Genomic DNA, 17585 nt, shown 5'->3' with positions numbered 1-17585 from the left:
AAAGGTTTGTTCAGAAATTTACTAGTGTATGGCAAGCTTTAGTATGCGTCTTCTTTAGCTGTCCATGTCTACCTGATCCCAAATAATTATTTTAGTATAGGCCAACGCAGTATCATTTTGAGAGGACTATAGATTGCAGTATTCTCCACTCTCCATTCTCCGTTTTCCCTTAAAGCTACTTTCACCTGAGTCGGTTTTCAGGCGCTTTAACATTAGTAATAGCCTCTGAAAAGCGCCTCCCATTAATTGCAGTGTGTCTTTTCACACTAGAGCGGTGCCCTTGCAGAACGTTATGAAAAGTCCTGCAAGCAGCATCTTTGGGTTGGTTTGGGAGTGCTGTAAATAGTGCTCCCAAAATGTCCTGCCCATTGCAATAAATGGGCAGCGCTTCCAAAGCGCCTAAAAAAGAGCGTTGAAAGCGCCGCAAATCTGGACTTTTTACTTTTTTTTTTTTTTTTGTGGTAAAAAGCGCCCTGCTAGTGGCCGAAAAGTGCTGCTAAAGCGCCGCAAAAAAGGAACGGCGGTTTAGCGCTAACGTCCGGGTACTGCCAGTGTGAAAGGGGTCTAGGACTACATTCGCATTGGGCAATTAGCTCTGGTGCAAATGACAGCACCAGGAATTTGCTGTTTCTACCACCTCTGAATGGCTAGCTGCAGACGCCAAGGCCTGTGCACTTCAATGACAGGTCAGTGGTGGCCGCAACTATCTGTGGCTGTCCCCCTAGCTAGCAATTACCTGCTGATAGCTGCGGCTGCTGCTGACTTGTCATTGAAGTGTACAGGCCTTGGCAACCACAACTAGCCTCTCACAGGTGGCAGAAACAGCTGCAAGAGTCAGTAGATTCCTGCTGCTGTCATTCTCCCCGGTACTAGTCACACATGCAAATGTAGCCTTATTAGCTTAGAAAATACTTTGTTTCTCATGGGACCTTGTATGGTTTTCCTATTAAATTAAAAACAAATGCCTACTTTGCCTGGATAATGAAAAAGAGTATTTCGTTTTTGAAATACCTCAGAGCTGCATCAAATTTATGGAGTCAAAGGGTATATGCACACAGACATATATAAGTATCAAATATGCATAGCGTAAAAAAACCCTCTGTTTTCCCATGACTGGGGAGCTTCAGATGGGGCGTATGGCCTCTCTTATGCCCCGTACACACGATCAGAAATTCCGCCAGCAAAAGTCGGATGTGAGCTTTTGGTCAGAAAATCCGACCGTGTGTATGCTCCATCGGACTTTTGCTGGCAGAATTCCAGCCAGCAAAAGATTGAGAGCAGGTTCTCTATTCTTCGGTCGAAAAAAGTTCCTATCCGAAAATGGGTTCGTCTGTATGCAATTCGGACGTGCAAAAAATCACGCATGCTCGGAAACAATTCGACGCATGCTCGGAAGCATTGAACTTCATTTTCTCGGCTCGTCGTAGTGTTGTACGTCACCGCATTCTTCACGGTCAAAAGTTCAGAGAACTTTTGTGTGACCGTGTGTATGCAAGTCAAGCTTGAGCGGAATTCCATCGGAAAAACCATCCAAGTTTTTTCTGATCGTGTGTACACGGCATTAGGCTTCATGTACACATAGCCTACTTTGATTGCCCGCCGTGGGAAAACGCAAAGCAGGGCAAAATCGTGCCATGATTTTACCGTGATTTTGCTGCATTTTGTACCCGGCGGTCAAAACATACCTATCCTGAATGCAATTCTTCCACATTCAGGAGAGGGAGGTTGAAGCTCCCCTAATCGCAGCAGCAGCAAACTCTAGTAAAAGCCTATGGGGTTTATTTACTAAAGGCAAACCCACTGTGCAGTACAAGTGCACTTATGCCCCGTACACAGGATAGGACATTCCGACAACAAAATCCTAGGATTTTTTCAGACGGATGTTGGCTCAAACTTGTCTTGCATACACACGGTCACACAAAGTTGTTGGAAAATCCAATCGTTCTGAACATGGTGACGTAAAACACATAAGTTGGGACTATAAACGGGGCAGTAGCCAATAGCTTTCATCTCTTATTCTGAGCATGCGTGACACTTTGTGCGTCGGAATTGGGGACACACAATCGGAATTTCCAACAACGGATTTTGTTGTCTGAAAATTTTATAGCAAGCTCTCAAACTTTGTGTGTCGGAAATTCCTATGGAAAATGTGTGATGGAGCCTACACATGGTCGGAATTTCCGATAACAAGGTCCTATCACACATTTTCCATCGGAAAATCCTATCGTGTGTACAGGGCATTATTGGTGCAGTCGCTGTAGATCTGAGGGGGACATGCAAGGATAATAAAAAAACAGCATTTTTGCTTGCACATGATTGGATGATAGAAATCAGCAGAGCTTCCCCTCATTTCAGATCTTCCCCTCAGATTTACAGCGACTGCACTTCCAAGTGCACTTGTAGTACACAGTGGATTTGTCTTTAGCAAATAAACCCCTATGTGTACAGTACATGGACACATAGGGGGTGATTTACTAAAACTGGAGCATGCAAAATCAGGTTCACCTCTGCATATTAACCAATAAGCTTCCAGATTTTATTGTCAAAAAAAAAAAAAAACGCTAAAAAGCTTGTAAACTCAGGTCTAAGAGCTGTACTGTACACATCTGGTTCTCAACCCATGGTACTCGTACCCCTGGGGGTATGCACACTAAGGGCAGGAGGTACGCCGCTCAGAGCAGATGCCAACAGCAGCATCAGGAGAAAGGGGCTGACTACCTGGTGTGTTCTGCCGAGAAATCCATCTCGCCCTCAGCAGAACACCAGCGCGGCCCAGTGACATAAAAAGTCCCGCCTCCAGCTCCTATGATGGACGTCACACTGGTCCAATACTGAGACGTGAGACATTCATCATAGGAGCCATGGGTCCAGGAGGCAGGACTTAGCTGACGCTGCAGCGGAAGATCCCGGCTCAGTGTAAACCAGAGAGCGGCGGCTCTACTCTCCCCATGGCAGCGCTGATGGGCAAGGCGACTGGCAAGGCTGCACTGATAGGCACTGGTGACTGGCAAGGCTGCACTGATGGGCACTGCCGAGGCTGCATTGATGGGCACCGGTGACTGGCAAGGCTGCATTGATGGGCACTGGCGAGGCTGCGCTGATGGGCACAGGTAAAGCTGAGCCGATGGGCAATGATCAGGCTGCATTGATGGGCACAGGTAAGGCTGCATTTATGGGCACTGATCAGGCTGCATTTATGGGCAAGGCGGCGCTGATGGGCACTGGTGACTGGCAAGGCTGCGCTGATGGGCATTGGTGACTGGCAAGGCTGCATTGATGGGCGCTGGAGAGGCTGCGCTGATGGGCACAGGTAAGGCTGAGCTGATGGGCACTGATCAGGCTGCATTAATGGGCACTGATCAGGTTGCATGCACACATACAATGATTTTGCAAATGAACAACAACCATCACAAATGACACCCAAACAATAGCAATTACTTTGTCGAAACAATGGTACTTTGGAGATTTTTTTAGACCTGCAGGGGTACTTCACCATAAAAGGTTGAGAAACACTGCTGTACACAAAGCCTTATTCCGCGTACACACGAGCGGACTTTTCGACCGGACTGGTCCCACGGACCGAGTCCGGCGGACAATTCGATCGTGTGTGGGCTTCATCGGACCTTCAGCTGACTTTTCCAGTCGAAAATCTGACAGACTTTAGATTTGAAACATGCTTCAAATCTTTCCGACGGACTCCAGTCTGGTCGAAAAATCCGCTCGTCTGTATGCTAGTCCGACGGACGAAAACCCATGCTAGGGCAGCTATTGGCTACTGGCTATCAACTTCCTTATTTTAGTCCAGTCATCACGTATGAATCCGTCAGACTTTGGTGTGATCATGTGTGATCGTGTGTAGGCAAGTCCGTTTGTTCAAAAGTCCGTGGAAAGTCCGTCGGGCCAGTCCGGTCGAAAAAGTCCGCCCGTGTGTACGTGGCATTAGAATTGACTCTATTCACCTCTATGTGTGTGAAAACAGATGCTACATAAGTATTTATGTGCACATATGTATTTTCTTGAATGCATTCAGGAAAATACGTTGAACGCAGATGCACAGGTAAAGGCTAATGCAATTAAGCATCAGTGTTTATATGAGTACAGGGGTCTACAGCCATTCCTTGTATTACAAGCTGCATATCCCACCTGAGTTTCTCCAGCCACAAGAAAAGGCATAGCTATATTTAATGCCATCTACATCTCTGTGCATGAGGCCATAAGGAGGGAAAACTTTCTGTTTCATAGTAATCAAAGAGGGTTTGGGGGATAATAATATGTCATTTTTCTAATGTAAATACCGGCACAGTATTTTCTGTGCACCAATTACACCAAATCACTTTAAGCCCCCATTCCCATCTGAAAGCTTTTCTGTTTGATACCCTACGCTTGGCTATGCAGAATCCCATTCTTTCAAATTGTCACCGTTCATACTTGTACTCTCAGTCACCCTATGCTGTTTTGCCCTACGCCTGAAAAAGTACATGAGTTTTTTTTTATTTCATAGACTTCAATAGGTAAGCCTGAAAATGTGTGCTATGTGAATTTTCACACCTGAAGAACTCTTATCCTTCCCTCGCCCAGCCCAGGAAACAAACCCCTGAAGCTTGGTACATGTGTAAAAATGCCCGTAATTTACCTGCAAAACAGCTTCAAAATCACCAGGAATTTGCGCTCTGCTCAGGTGTGAATGCAGGGCTCATCCTCATGTGCTACAGCCCTTGCTGCTCCACTGAAATGCGATCGGTGGTGGGTTGCTTTTTAGAGGGCATTTGCAGTGGGGAGGTCTGTTTTAACCCTGAAAATGCACACACCGCACTGCAACCCACACACCGCACTGCAACCGTGTGCATTGCAGCCTCATTAACGTCAATAGGTTGTGGATGTACTGCCCGCCAAATGCGGGGGGGGGGGGGGGTTTAAGCATAAGTTCAGCTTTGGAACATGTTATTTGTTTCCCCGTTTTTAGGCCCAACATCTGCAGCCTCTCCCCCAACGATCCCCTCTCCTTCTGACAGAGGTCAGGGAATCTTCTATCCCTTGTCACAATTTGAAAATAGCGTGGCCTGTAAGGGGTTCCACTCACACAGCAGCATCATTCATTCACAGTTTTCTGTGAATGAATGCCTACAAGTACCGTCAGCCATTGTGGCTGATGGCTTGTAGTTCTGGATGAAAGGCTGGTGAGGGCCCTTGTAGTTCATTGATCTTCCTACTCTCCAGTAACTGCCTACGGGCAGACGGCTATCCTAAAGCCCCGTACACACAATCTGAAAATCAGACGACAGATTGTCCTTTTTTTTTTGCATGTTAGTCGCATATCTGAGCTGAAGAGTTTACTAAAGTTCAGAAAATTGTCGTACGACAGAATAAAAAAAATCGGACGCAATGTCATGTGTTGTAGTGTATTTGTATTGTATTTTGGGATGACAACTGTACTGATTAAATGGAAATCGTACGATCTAGTATCGTACGAGAATAATTTTTGTGCATGTCCGATCAGATAATATCGAATGAACTGTAGTGATCGGCTTTTGAAAGCTCTGTACTAACGATCTGATTATCGCACGATCGTTTCGAAAGCGGTATTTTTCGTACGATTTTTGGATCGTGTGATCATGTGTACAGGCCTTAAGAGTCTGCAGGAGCCTGAGATTTCTCCTGCCATCTGCTGATCACGGGGCAAATGCTCTGCAGACTTCTTAGAAAAAATAATAGATGCCCGTTTTTTTTTACCTGCATTTTAATTTTTTTTCAAAAGGGGAACATATCCTTTCATTTTTGCCAAAGCAAAGCATCACATCCGTGATATTTGTACAGCCCTGAGCAACTGCATGCCCTTTTTTACATGGGTGATCGGGGCGGCACAACCACCTGCATTTACCACCCCCACCGCACTTACGCCAAAATTCTGAGTTATAAATTGTTCTGAAATGTATACCATTAGCACAGTACTATAGTGAGGACAGACAGGGAGGAGCAGCAGATGAGCTCCGGCGTGTTCGCAAGCTGCACGTGTCGAGCCCGCCAGGAACTTGGCACTGCACAGCACTAATCACAGGCAGTGAGACATTGCTCGATGTGCGGCTGCAGAGATCGGGAAATTTCTCACTGCCTGTGATTAGCGCAGCGCACTGCCGACTTCCTGGCAGGCTCGGCACGTGCAGCATGCGAACACGCCAGAGCTCATCCTTAATGAACGCACAGCTCACTAGTATCCTGAGGCCTGGATCACACCTATGCAGGTTGCAGTTTGCATATTCCAGGTGCAGTTTGCATTTTTCAATGCATGTTTTTGATTCATTAAAGTCTATGGAACCAAAAACCAGTAAAAAGTCCCTGGCCTTTTCCATAAAATGCACAGATGTGAGTGAACATGGCCCATAGGAAACTATGCTAAAATTGACTGTGGTAATGAGGTAGCAGGTAAGGTAGGTAGGATATTGGTAATGACTGCTGCTGGACAATGAACTTCTGGTATGCGAGATTTTTATTCCATTCTTCGCTAGCAAGAATGGACACTCCTGGCCCGACTCGTGTCTATCACGCCAAGAAGTGCCCATACAGACAAATTCAGTTGTACATATAACTTCCATTACATTACGTCACAAGCGTACAGACAATACATTTCCGTTATAAGACATTTTTTTTAACCTCTTATCCTTTGTAAGCAGTTAACCTACTCTTATGGTTGCAAAGCAGTTAGCAAAGCAAATTCCTTTTGTACTCTTGCAGTTTGCAGATTCTTGCCTTTGCGGTTTCCTTATCTTACTTACTAATCAGCTTGACATTTGCTAACTTATAGGAAAGTGTACGTCAGTGTGCTAAACCCAAGTGTCTGTGTTAAGGGGGGGTGAAAGGGTGAATTCAGTGTCTTTAACCACAGCCTGTAACATATTTTACAGACCTCATAAACTGTTCTTAGCATAATATATACAAGAATGGCTTCTTAGCTGAAATTCTAAATCAGCCTTACTGCACACATAACCATGGCCATATAAACTGACCCCCGTTCCTACTTCATTCCCCCCTTTGATCATAATCATAGCGATTAATATGAGCGAGATTAAGCATCATTAAATACCATACCGTTCTGCTTTCTAATGGATCAGAACCCAACGTTACTGAGATTTTTATTTAGTCTTGGGGAGTTAATGGCTGATATTTCCACATAGCCATAATATGGGTCGCAGCCTTTCTTTCTACGGTGGCCTCAATGAAACTCTGGATCATTCTAGTCCCGAGAGGAATCAGACAGGGTAACAGCAGACATGCTACAAGTATTACTACAACGATCCCCAATATAGCCTTCACCCCATATACACTGGGGAAACCCCAATCCCCGAACCAGTTACCAGCGTTGAAACCATCCCATGTTTGGACCGGCACATGAGCTAACTTTTTCACTCTACCAGTGATTTCTTCAACTACTTTTCCTGTGTTGTCCACTTCTAAGCAACAATTACTCAGATTAAATTTTCCACAGACACCACCCTCAGTAGCTAACAGATAGTCTAAGGCAAGTCTATTCTGATACACATGAGCACGTAAAATTAGTTCCTTGTTTAGCAAGCAAATTTAAGGCAGTAGCAGTTTCGTTAGTAATTATTTCTAGTACAGCCTGTAACCTTATAATTCGATTAAGCATATAAATTGGTGTTCTATAACGTAACTACCATCTTCGGCCCATGTAGCTGGACCATAATACTGGACAATACGTTCTGGGGGCCATTCATTTTCTTTCCAGTTTCCTATCTTCAAGCTAGATGATCTCCGCTTCCTCTTTGGACCTGTGTACACCGGGACTCCCAATTCTTCCCTATTCCCCAGTGGAAGAAGGAAAAATGAGGGTTTTAAGGTACCTAAGACACAGGCTCCTGACCAGTCTTGAGGGAGCTCTGAATAGGCTTTGTTCCCACAAATCCAATACAAGTTTTCTGGAGCCTTCCAGTTAGATTCTTTGGTGAGATTTTTCCATAGCCCTTTTAGATGAGTGAAATTGGTAAAGGGGTGTGGGTCAGGCACGGGTATGTTTGTATCACTCCACCAGGATGTACTTTTAGAAGTGTTGTTATAAAACTGTTGTCCTAAACAGGCCATTTCTCCTACATGTGTTCTATACTGGGGACCCGACCTGGCTATACAATATTTCCCAATTATTGATGTTTTCAGGTGCCATTCTGACCTTATTCGTTCAGGAGGCTGCTCAGAGGTGGCACTGAATGGCACATCATAATCTTTTTCCCTGGCTTCCCAAGGCCATTGGTCTCCCATGGTAGTTCCTCCGCACACATAGCAATCTGTCACTTGTAAATTGTCAGCCACACTTTCTGCCAGTTCAATGAACAGGTTCTTTGTGCTAGGAGGCATCTCCATACCAATGGCCAGTTCTTCATAAAGGGAATGAAATAGCTGATGATTAACACTCTTTGTTAGTTCAGTTTCTAGTGAGACATACACAATTGTACCGGGGTCTGATCCTTTACCATAAATATGAACTCCAAACTTATTTCCCCATTGTGCTAAAAACCGGACAGGGTCATGTATGGTAAAATTCACAGGGGTGCAACTTCCCACTGTGCAGCTGGATGAACTAGCTAAGGATTGTAGGATTGCATCCTGATTTTTCATTCCCCATGTTCCCCAAGCAGCACACCCCCAGGTGGGGCAGTAGTTCCATTCCTCATTTGCACAGCTAGGTCCCAGTTTCCCTGAACAGATGTACCTATCATTTCTCAAATACTCTCTCTCCCATTCCAATCCCCCACACCCTCCTCTTGGGAAGGGGTTGAGATTGATCGCAGCACACGCATCAAAAATTAGGCTTGCTGCAGTGCTGGGGTCAGTGATCAGTGTACGGTTTATAAGCTTCCCGGTGGAACTAAAGCTCCGGACGGTTAGCCAGGTTTTGTAAGATGCATAAGTGGGATCATAGCAGGTTATCTGATCTTCCACAGAGCACATTGAATAGGTAGTCCCATTATGTATGCAGGTACCAGTGTCTGTACCCTTGCATTGATAATGGGAGTGCCACAGTAACATCTTGGTAGTTACGGATCCTACTCTGGTAGTCTTTATACAAGGGTCACATGAATTACTCTCCCCCTCTTTTAACCCGGTCAGTATCACTATTATGACTATCAATAGTCTCATTATAACGGTTTTAGTAAACATTACACCGATGAATATCCTCAAGCTTCAGCTTGTGCGTAGACCAACCAGCGTCCGGGCTGTGGTTGGAGCAGAGCTTAGTAGATATCCTTTATCTTCCGCCGTGCGTTGAGCCAGCAGCTTCCAGGAGTGTGTTGGCCGCAGGGCTGCAGTCTGTCTATCTTCTGCCGTGCGTAAATTCAGCAGCTTCCAGGGGTGTGCTGAACACAGGGCTGGAGTTCTTCCTTCTGATTTCTCTGGTCAATCTCAGTCTCAAAGGATCTTAGGGGTCTAATGTACTGTGCCCGGAGTCTGTGAGGTCAGCAGCTCGCTTTACCCTGGAGTGGTGTATCCAGGGTGTCACCTCAGCTACCCTAATGGCTGTTGGGGTAGATAGCAGAACAGTGTAAGGACCTCTCCATTTTGGCCCTAGTGGGGTTATGTTCCACTCCTTTACCCACACTGTATCTCCTGGTTTAAAGGGGTGTACTGGGTTCGACAAGCTTATGGGAAGTTTCTCTTGAACCCATTTCCCTATGTTATACAACACTGCATACTTTCCCCAAGTTTCTGTATCAGTTAACAGTTAGCTACCCCTCCTATCTGATGCAAGTCTCCTCTTATCCCTCTAATGATGGGTGGGGGCCTACCATACAGTACCTCAAAAAGAGACAGATTTGTCCTCTTTGTTGGGGTACTCCGAATTCTCAGTAAAGCAATGGGCAACATCAAGGTCCATTTCATTCGGGTTTCCTGACAGAGCTTGGCCAGTTGTGACTTGAGCGTGCAGTTCATTCGTTCAACTTTTCCAGAGCTTTGGGGCCTATATGCATTGTGTAGTTTCCAAGTAATCTTAAGTGCTGTTGCTAATTCCTGGAGGCACTTGTGGACAAAGTCAGGGCCATTGTCTGGGCCTATATCTGGGGATAAACATCTTTTACAAAACTGCTTCCGTCAGTAAAGTACGCAACGTTTGGATTTTCCAAGGGGCTGTCTTTCAAGTCTGGTCGGCTTGCATATCCATTACCCGGAGACTGTCATGAGTTAGGGGTTCCTGTGAGGTGGGGAGCAGAGTTGCTGGGTTTAAAGTGTTTACAGTCTCTAAGTGGATACGGGGATTTTCACACAGCATAGCTTGATATTTAACCATTCGACTGTTCGTGAACCAGTGATTTCCCTTGTAATCCATTAGTGCCTGTACCTGGTGAGGTACTCGGACATAAGTCTCCTGACCTAATGACAACTTGTCAGCTTCCGCCACAAGGAGGGCTGTTGCTGCGATAGCCCGCAGGCAGGATGGCCATCCCTGAGCTACGGTGTCCAGTTGTTTTGAGAGGTATGCTACAGGGCGCTGCCAAGACCCAGAGTATTGTGTCAGGACTCTTACTGCTATTCCTTGTTTTTCACTGGCATACAAATAGAAGACCTTTTTGGCTATCTGGCAAGCCTAGCGCAAGAGTCTGCATTAGGGAGACCTTAATGTCCTAATGCTCTGTTTTGCTGTTCTCCCCATTGGAAGGGTTCCTTTTCTCCCCCCTTTGTGGATTCATAGAGGGGTCTGGCTTTTATGGCAAAGTCCGGTATCCAGATTCAGCAGAATCCTGCCACTCCCAGGAATTCACGTACTTGCCGTCTGGTAGTCAGGGTGGAAATCTGACAAACAGCTTCTTTCCTGCCTTCTCCCAATTGTCTCTGCCCTTGTGATACTCTGAATCCCAGGTACTTTACAGTCTCTTGTCAAAATTGCACCTTTCTCCGGGACACCTTATAACCTGCCTCCCACAGTAATTGTAACAGTTCATTAGTGACCGCTGGGTGCATGGTCATTACAGCCTGATTGACCGCTCTGAGGTCTTGAACAGGACAACAGTGAGCTGTTTCGGGTTTCTGCGCTGGAAGTAGAGGTGTATTCCAGGGAGACTGACAGGGTTTTAGAATTCCATAGTGTAGGAATTTGTTTAAGTACTTTTGTATTCCTACTAGGGCTTTTCGAGGGACTGGGTACTGTTTCAGGCTGACTGGAGTGGCTCCTGATTTTAATTCGATAAGGATTGGGGGAACATGTCTGGCTAATCCTGGTAGGTTGTCTTCTGCCCATAGTCCCGGGATGTCTTGCAGTATGCGGGCTTCAAAGGGATGGGGCAATTTTAGGATAGCCTATCCCTATCCGTCAGATTGGAAGTATATGTGTGCTCTGAGTTTAGCAAGTAAGTCTCTGCCCAGCGAGGGAATAGGGGAATCCGACATGTACAGGAACTGATGTTGGACTTGATGCCCCCCCCAAAAACTACAAAGTCTTTCTAATAGGAAGGGTCTTTTGCCTTTATACTTCTGCACTGCTTGGTTAATTCTGTGTCTTTCTTCAGTATTAAAAAGGGTCAATAAAAGTTGCTGGCAGTCCGACCAAGTGGGGTTATTGACCAGAGCAAATCTGTGATGGCTTGGGGCTTCTCAGAGTAGGCAGGGTTATGAATCTTCCAGTTCAGTAAATCTGTTGTGTTAAAAAGGGGTGTAAACTAGAGTCCGAGATCCCCCCACCGCTTGTTCTCTTAGGGGCATTTGCAGAGGTATGTTGAAAGACGGGCAAGGGTCCGGCTATTTGCATCAGGATTTCTCGGAGTGGAAGTGGACACTTGATTGGGGAGCCCATTGACTACTACTGAGTTCCCTATTTCTGTCCTGCCTATACCCAGAGTGTTAAGGTCAGGAGTATATTTACTGAGATTTGGCATTGACAAACTTGCTGAATCTGATGTAGGTGGACAACAACTTGAGTCCTCTTGTCCACTGGACGGGGCATTTGGACATGGCTCTGACCTATCTCTATCTGAGGTCTGTTCATCTACATACGGGGGAGGCTGATCTGTCTCTTCTGGTTGAGAATATATATGTTTTGTTTGTTTTGTCAGTGGCACTACTCTTGTCATAACCATAATTCTATACTGTTTCTCTTTTTTTTTTTTTTTTTTTGTGGCTTCTATCCACTGCAGGTCTTTATCTCCCATTTGTCCAAAGGATGCACAATCATCCAGACGGACGTTTTCTCCTAGCTGACTGACTCACTGACTGCCTGAGGATTTATCCGAAAGATGCACAATCATCTGGACGGATATTCATCCTGACTGGCTGGCTGAGGATTTATCCGGGAGATGCACAATCATCTGGACGGATATTCCTCCTGACTGGCTGGTTGAGGATTTATCCGAGAGATGCACAATCATCTGGACGGATATTCCTCCTGACTGGCTGGTTGAGGATTTATTCGAGGGATGCACAATCACCCGAACGAACAGTCCTCCTGGAAGGTGCGTCTTGGTCATGTTTCTGTGAGTCTGACATAATATTCTCAAATAATCAGTCAATGCTCTCTAAGTCAAGGGTTCCCTGTGGGGGCCACCGCGCTCCATAGCAGGGCCATTCTTTCTCACACAATGCTGTCAATTTCTCAGGACTAAGTTTTAAATTACAGTTCTTAGAAAATCCCTTCTTAAAGTATGGTTTGTAGGGGAGATTCAACACTATGTTTCCCACCCATTCTTATAACCTAACAAACACCAAGACAGACACAGAGGGTAGGGTAAATGATGAGAATTCAGTAAGGGGTCTGAATCCTCGACACAGGTAGGGACAATAGACAACGCTTCCCTCGGTCAGTGGCCTGGACGTGGTCTCCCAGCCAGAAAACGCACTTAAAAGAGGACACGGTCACTTCACCACAAAGTGATGTCTCATACACACAGCAATCATACCAGACACTCCCACCCAAAAATTACTGACTGACTGAGAATTCGTCCGAAAGATGCACAATCATCTAAACGGAGGTCTCTTCTCGGAAGGTGATCAGGCTTCCCTTCTCTCGATCCGTCGAGAGGCCGACTGGCTGTCTGACAGTTATCCCAAAACCAAAAGTAAAAAGCTCTCACCTGTTCCCGTTGGAGCTCCAGCTATCTACTGCTCGGATTCCCAGGTCCTTTTGACGCTACGAAGGTCGTCCACAGCAGGCCACCAAATGGGACACAGCGCAGTCTCCTAGATAACAGTTCTAGAAGGCGCCTTTTGAGACTACGATATAACCCACAGGGCTGGCCTCTCGGACCATTCCTTGTAGGTCTGGTGGAAAACAGTGCCACCTGCCTCAACAGGTCACACCGATATTCCCCCCTTACGGCCAATGCACCAAATGAGGTAGCAGGTAAGGTAGGTAGGATATTGGTAATGACTGCTGCTGGACAATGAACTTCTGGTATGCGAGATTTTTATTCCATTCTTCGCTAGCAAGAATGGACACTCCTGGCCCGACTCGTGTCTATCACGCCAAGAAGTGCCCATACAGACAAATTCAGTTGTACATATAACTTCCATTACATTACGTCACAAGCGTACAGACAATACATTTCCGTTATAAGACATTTTTTTTAACCTCTTATCCTTTGTAAGCAGTTAACCTACTCTTATGGTTGCAAAGCAGTTAGCAAAGCAAATTCCTTTTGTACTCTTGCAGTTTGCAGATTCTTGCCTTTGCGGTTTCCTTATCTTACTTACTAATCAGCTTGACATTTGCTAACTTATAGGAAAGTGTACGTCAGTGTGCTAAACCCAAGTGTCTGTGTTAAGGGGGGGTGAAAGGGTGAATTCAGTGTCTTTAACCACAGCCTGTAACATATTTTACAGACCTCATAAACTGTTCTTAGCATAATATATACAAGAATGGCTTCTTAGCTGAAATTCTAAATCAGCCTTACTGCACACATAACCATGGCCATATAAACTGACCCCCGTTCCTACTTCAGTGTGTTTCTGCAAAACTGAAAATGCACTAAAAAAATGCATAGGTGTGAACCAGGCCTCACCCCTATGGTTCACACCTATGCATTTTTTGTGCATTTTCAGTTTTGCAGAAACACACTACAGTCCATTTAACATGGTTTCCTATAGATGTAGTTCACATCTGTGCATTTTATGGAAAGGACCAGAGATTTTTCTCTGGTTTTTGGTTCTGTAGACTTCAATGGATCAAAAATGTGTATTAAAAAACGCAAAATGCACCTGCAATATGCAAACTGCAACCTGCATAGGTGTGAACCAGGCCTTAAACAAACTAACAATTTGTTGTGTGACACTTGTATGTTTTTGGTGTATAAAAACACTAAATAAATACATTTTCTTTGTTACTCCCCCAGAGACTCTCAGATTGTTTAGTCTTTCAGACCCTTTTATAAAACCTGAGTGTGGATGGCTAGGACTAGTTAACATCACAGGTGATGTAATCCTAATAAGCACACATTTATCCCCCACCTGTGCTCACACATGGAGTAATCCTGAGTTCCCTTCATATCACAGCACATGTTACATGAATCCTTATAAGAAAGCCAATAGCAAAAAAAAAAAAATTCTCATATATCCAACTAAAATGTAATGTTGAATATGTTGGTAGAATTACTACTTTAAATGGACTTTATGTACATGAATGCAATGATAGAACGTTGCCCATTTTTTAAGACACTATACTTTATTAACAGTATTTAAAAAGACCAGCGCTTGGATACAACCCCCAATTTAAGCAATTTATAGCAGCTATGAAATGTAGGCCATACATATAAAATACTTTATTAATGTAATACTTTAAAAGCAGGCTGGTGCCCATGCCAATGTAAATGTCAGTACTGCAGTGTATAGAGGTGAAGATTTGTTTTTCTTACTTTCAGTTTTTTTAATTAAAATCCAAACAAGATCCATTTTCCAGTTTTGGATAGAGCAGGGGATGGTTTGGGCCTAATTCAGATGGGTGAATAGGTTATAGACACGTGTAAACTGGATAATTAGCTGCAGCCAGAAATGCTGTCCCTGGGCACAAACTGCCAGGCCTAGTCAGAGTCCCTAGAATACGTGTGACCTTCGTCTGGTGAGCTTTGATTTGTAAAGGTACAATATGGCTGTGCTTTTTCCCCACACACTGTGTATATAGGAATAGCTTCTCCACTGTCGAGAATCCCAGATTCTCCCCAGTGGTCGCCCACCTGTGTGAATGGATCTTAAAACTCCTGTCAGGTATTTTTGTTGCTTGTGTCTCATTGGGGAGATTTCTGCACTTCCTGCCCTGCAGACACAACAGGAAGTGAGAGGAAATCTTGGGAAGGCGGGGGACACCGTGGGGGTTATTTACAAAAGGCAAATCCACTTTGCACAACAAGTGCACTTGTAAATCTGAGGGGTAGATTTGAAATGAGGGGAAGCTCTGCTGATTTTATCATCCAATCATATACAAGCTTAAATGCTGTTTTTTATTTTCCTTGCATGTCCCCCTCAGATTTACAGTGACTGCACTTCCAAGTGCACTTGTTGTGCAAAGTGGATTTGCCTTTTGTAAATAACCCCCCGTGTCTCTCTTAGCTGTCTCCGCACTGTTTGGAACATCCCCCTCTACTTTTTTGGGGGTGACAAGTCTCAGTTTTCAATGGTCGATAAGAAATATGGTGAGGGTAAATCTCAGCAATAATAACCTGAGATTTACTTTTTAATCACACAATTCAAAATGGAAAGGTTCTCTCCTCAGGGGACCATTCACATCACGGGTACACCTTATACAATGTAGAAGGATTGGCGGTATGCCGAGGCAGTGCGATGCGTTGTTACAACACTTCGTTTATCTTTTTTTATTTTTTATTGATATGTCTCAAAATGGCATTTCATTCAACTTTCCACAGGACAGCTTGTAGTGATGTGATGAAATGCAGCTAGTCTTCTACCAATGCACTGAGACAATGGGGCAGGAGACACATTGCCTTGTCCATGGGGTGGGAGATGTTGGGAATGGGCCCAGGATATGGAATTGTACAATAGCCCAGTGGGTGAGGATGGCATGACTTAAAGGGTTAACATTTGCTTTTCTTTCCAGACTTGAAGTGGAAGGAAGTTGGGACTACTTGTGGAGGGTGTCGGCTCCTGTACTCCAAGGTGTTAGTGAGCCGGACACGGCAGCGTTGTGAGTAGAACGGCTCCGGCTCGGACGGCTGACTGGGAGGAGAGTCGGACTATTTAAAGGGCGCTGAGGCGGCCGCCTCCACTCAAGTGGCCGTGTGTTGTAGCGCGGCGTGGGGCTCGGGAACGCTGGCAGCCATGCACAAGGGCTGGAAGAAATACTTCGGCCAGAAGTCTCTCAATGAAGTCACCATGGACGAGTACCTGGGGAGCCTGGGACTGTACAGGAAACTCACAGCCAAGGACGCCTCCTGCCTCTTCAGAACCGTGTCCGAGCAGGTGAGGGGACTGAGAGACTACTGACATGTATATGGATACATTGCAACACGGCTTTCCTCTTTCCCGAGATTGGGGGGCTTTTTATTCTTTATTGAATTCATCTTTTCTTCTATTACATGTGTAAAAACTGAACTTCACTTACTATGTGAGGCACCTATATGTTACCTCATCTACCTGACGTCATGGGCACTGTCCTGAGAGCGAGATATATATATATTCTATCTACACACCTCTGACCAAATAGTGTGTGTGTGTGTTATCTATCTATCTATCTCTCAGGACAGTGCCTGTGAGGTCAGAGGTGAGATATATAATATCTATATCACACCTCTGACCTCATAGGCACCGACCTGACAAATATACACTAGGGATGGGCTTGATGTTCGTAGAATAAACGAACATATGGGGCGCTCGTGGCTAGTTCGCCTGCCGTGGAGTGCCCCATAATGCACTGCAAAATCACAGTGCATTGACAGCTGCTGATTGGCCAAAGCATGCACCTGATCTGCATGCTTTGGCCAATCACAGCGTAATGTGCTATAAGAGCCACAATTGGCCAAAGGCAGGGTACCTTTGGCCAATCATGGCTCAGGAGCTAGGTCCACGCTCCACACTATATAAGGCTGCTGCTTACACGGCAGCCGTATATAGTGAATGGAGATTAGACAGGTAGTAAGTGTAGTGTGCAGTCAGTGTGTGTCCAATAAAAATCGATGATCACCGCCATTACTAGTACAAAAAAATGTTTGGGCATTTATTTATTGGGCACCTAAACCCCCCTTTCTGCCCAGACCAATTTTCAGCTTTTAGCGCTGTCACTCTTTGACAATTGCACGGTCATACAACACTGTACCCAAATATATTTTTTTCCCCACAAATAGAGCTTTCTTTTGGTGGTATTTGATCACCTCTGGGTTTTTTTTTAATGTTAAACAAATTAAAAAAAAACGACTTTTTAAAAAAAAAATACAAAACAGTTTTATATTTTGTTAATAAATTTTGCAAACAGGTAATTTTTTCTCCTTCATTGATGTACGCTGATGAGGCTGCACTGATGGGTGGCAGTATTCGGCGCTGGTAGGTGACACTGATAGGCAGCACTGCTCGGTGGCACTGATGAGGTACTGATTGGCACCACTGGTGGGCATTGATAGATGGCACTCATGGCCTTTGATGGGTGGCAC

The 17585-nt window shown here is 45.0% G+C and overlaps 1 protein-coding gene and 1 pseudogene across 1 annotated transcript in view; one reads left to right on the top strand and one right to left on the bottom strand.

Moving 5' to 3' along the window:
• Window positions 1-6466: 6466 nt before the first annotated feature.
• Window positions 6467-13927, bottom strand: LOC141108106 (endogenous retrovirus group 3 member 1 Env polyprotein-like; annotated as a pseudogene).
• A 2174-nt stretch (window positions 13928-16101) lies between these two features.
• Window positions 16102-17585, top strand: part of LOC141108105 (UDP-N-acetylglucosamine transferase subunit ALG13-like) — a 443195-nt gene continuing 441711 nt past the window's right edge. Inside the window, exon 1 of the mRNA XM_073599348.1 lies at window positions 16102-16401. Within this exon, the coding sequence (XP_073455449.1) occupies window positions 16261-16401 (141 nt within the window). The 5' untranslated portion in view covers window positions 16102-16260. The remainder of the gene's footprint in view (window positions 16402-17585) is intronic.

This window comes from Aquarana catesbeiana, linkage group LG09, assembly GCF_042186555.1.
Source record: "Aquarana catesbeiana isolate 2022-GZ linkage group LG09, ASM4218655v1, whole genome shotgun sequence".
NCBI lineage: Eukaryota > Metazoa > Chordata > Amphibia > Anura > Ranidae > Aquarana > Aquarana catesbeiana.
The sequence above is the reverse complement of the archived record's forward strand: the minus strand, read 5'-3'. Positions and strand labels throughout refer to the sequence as shown.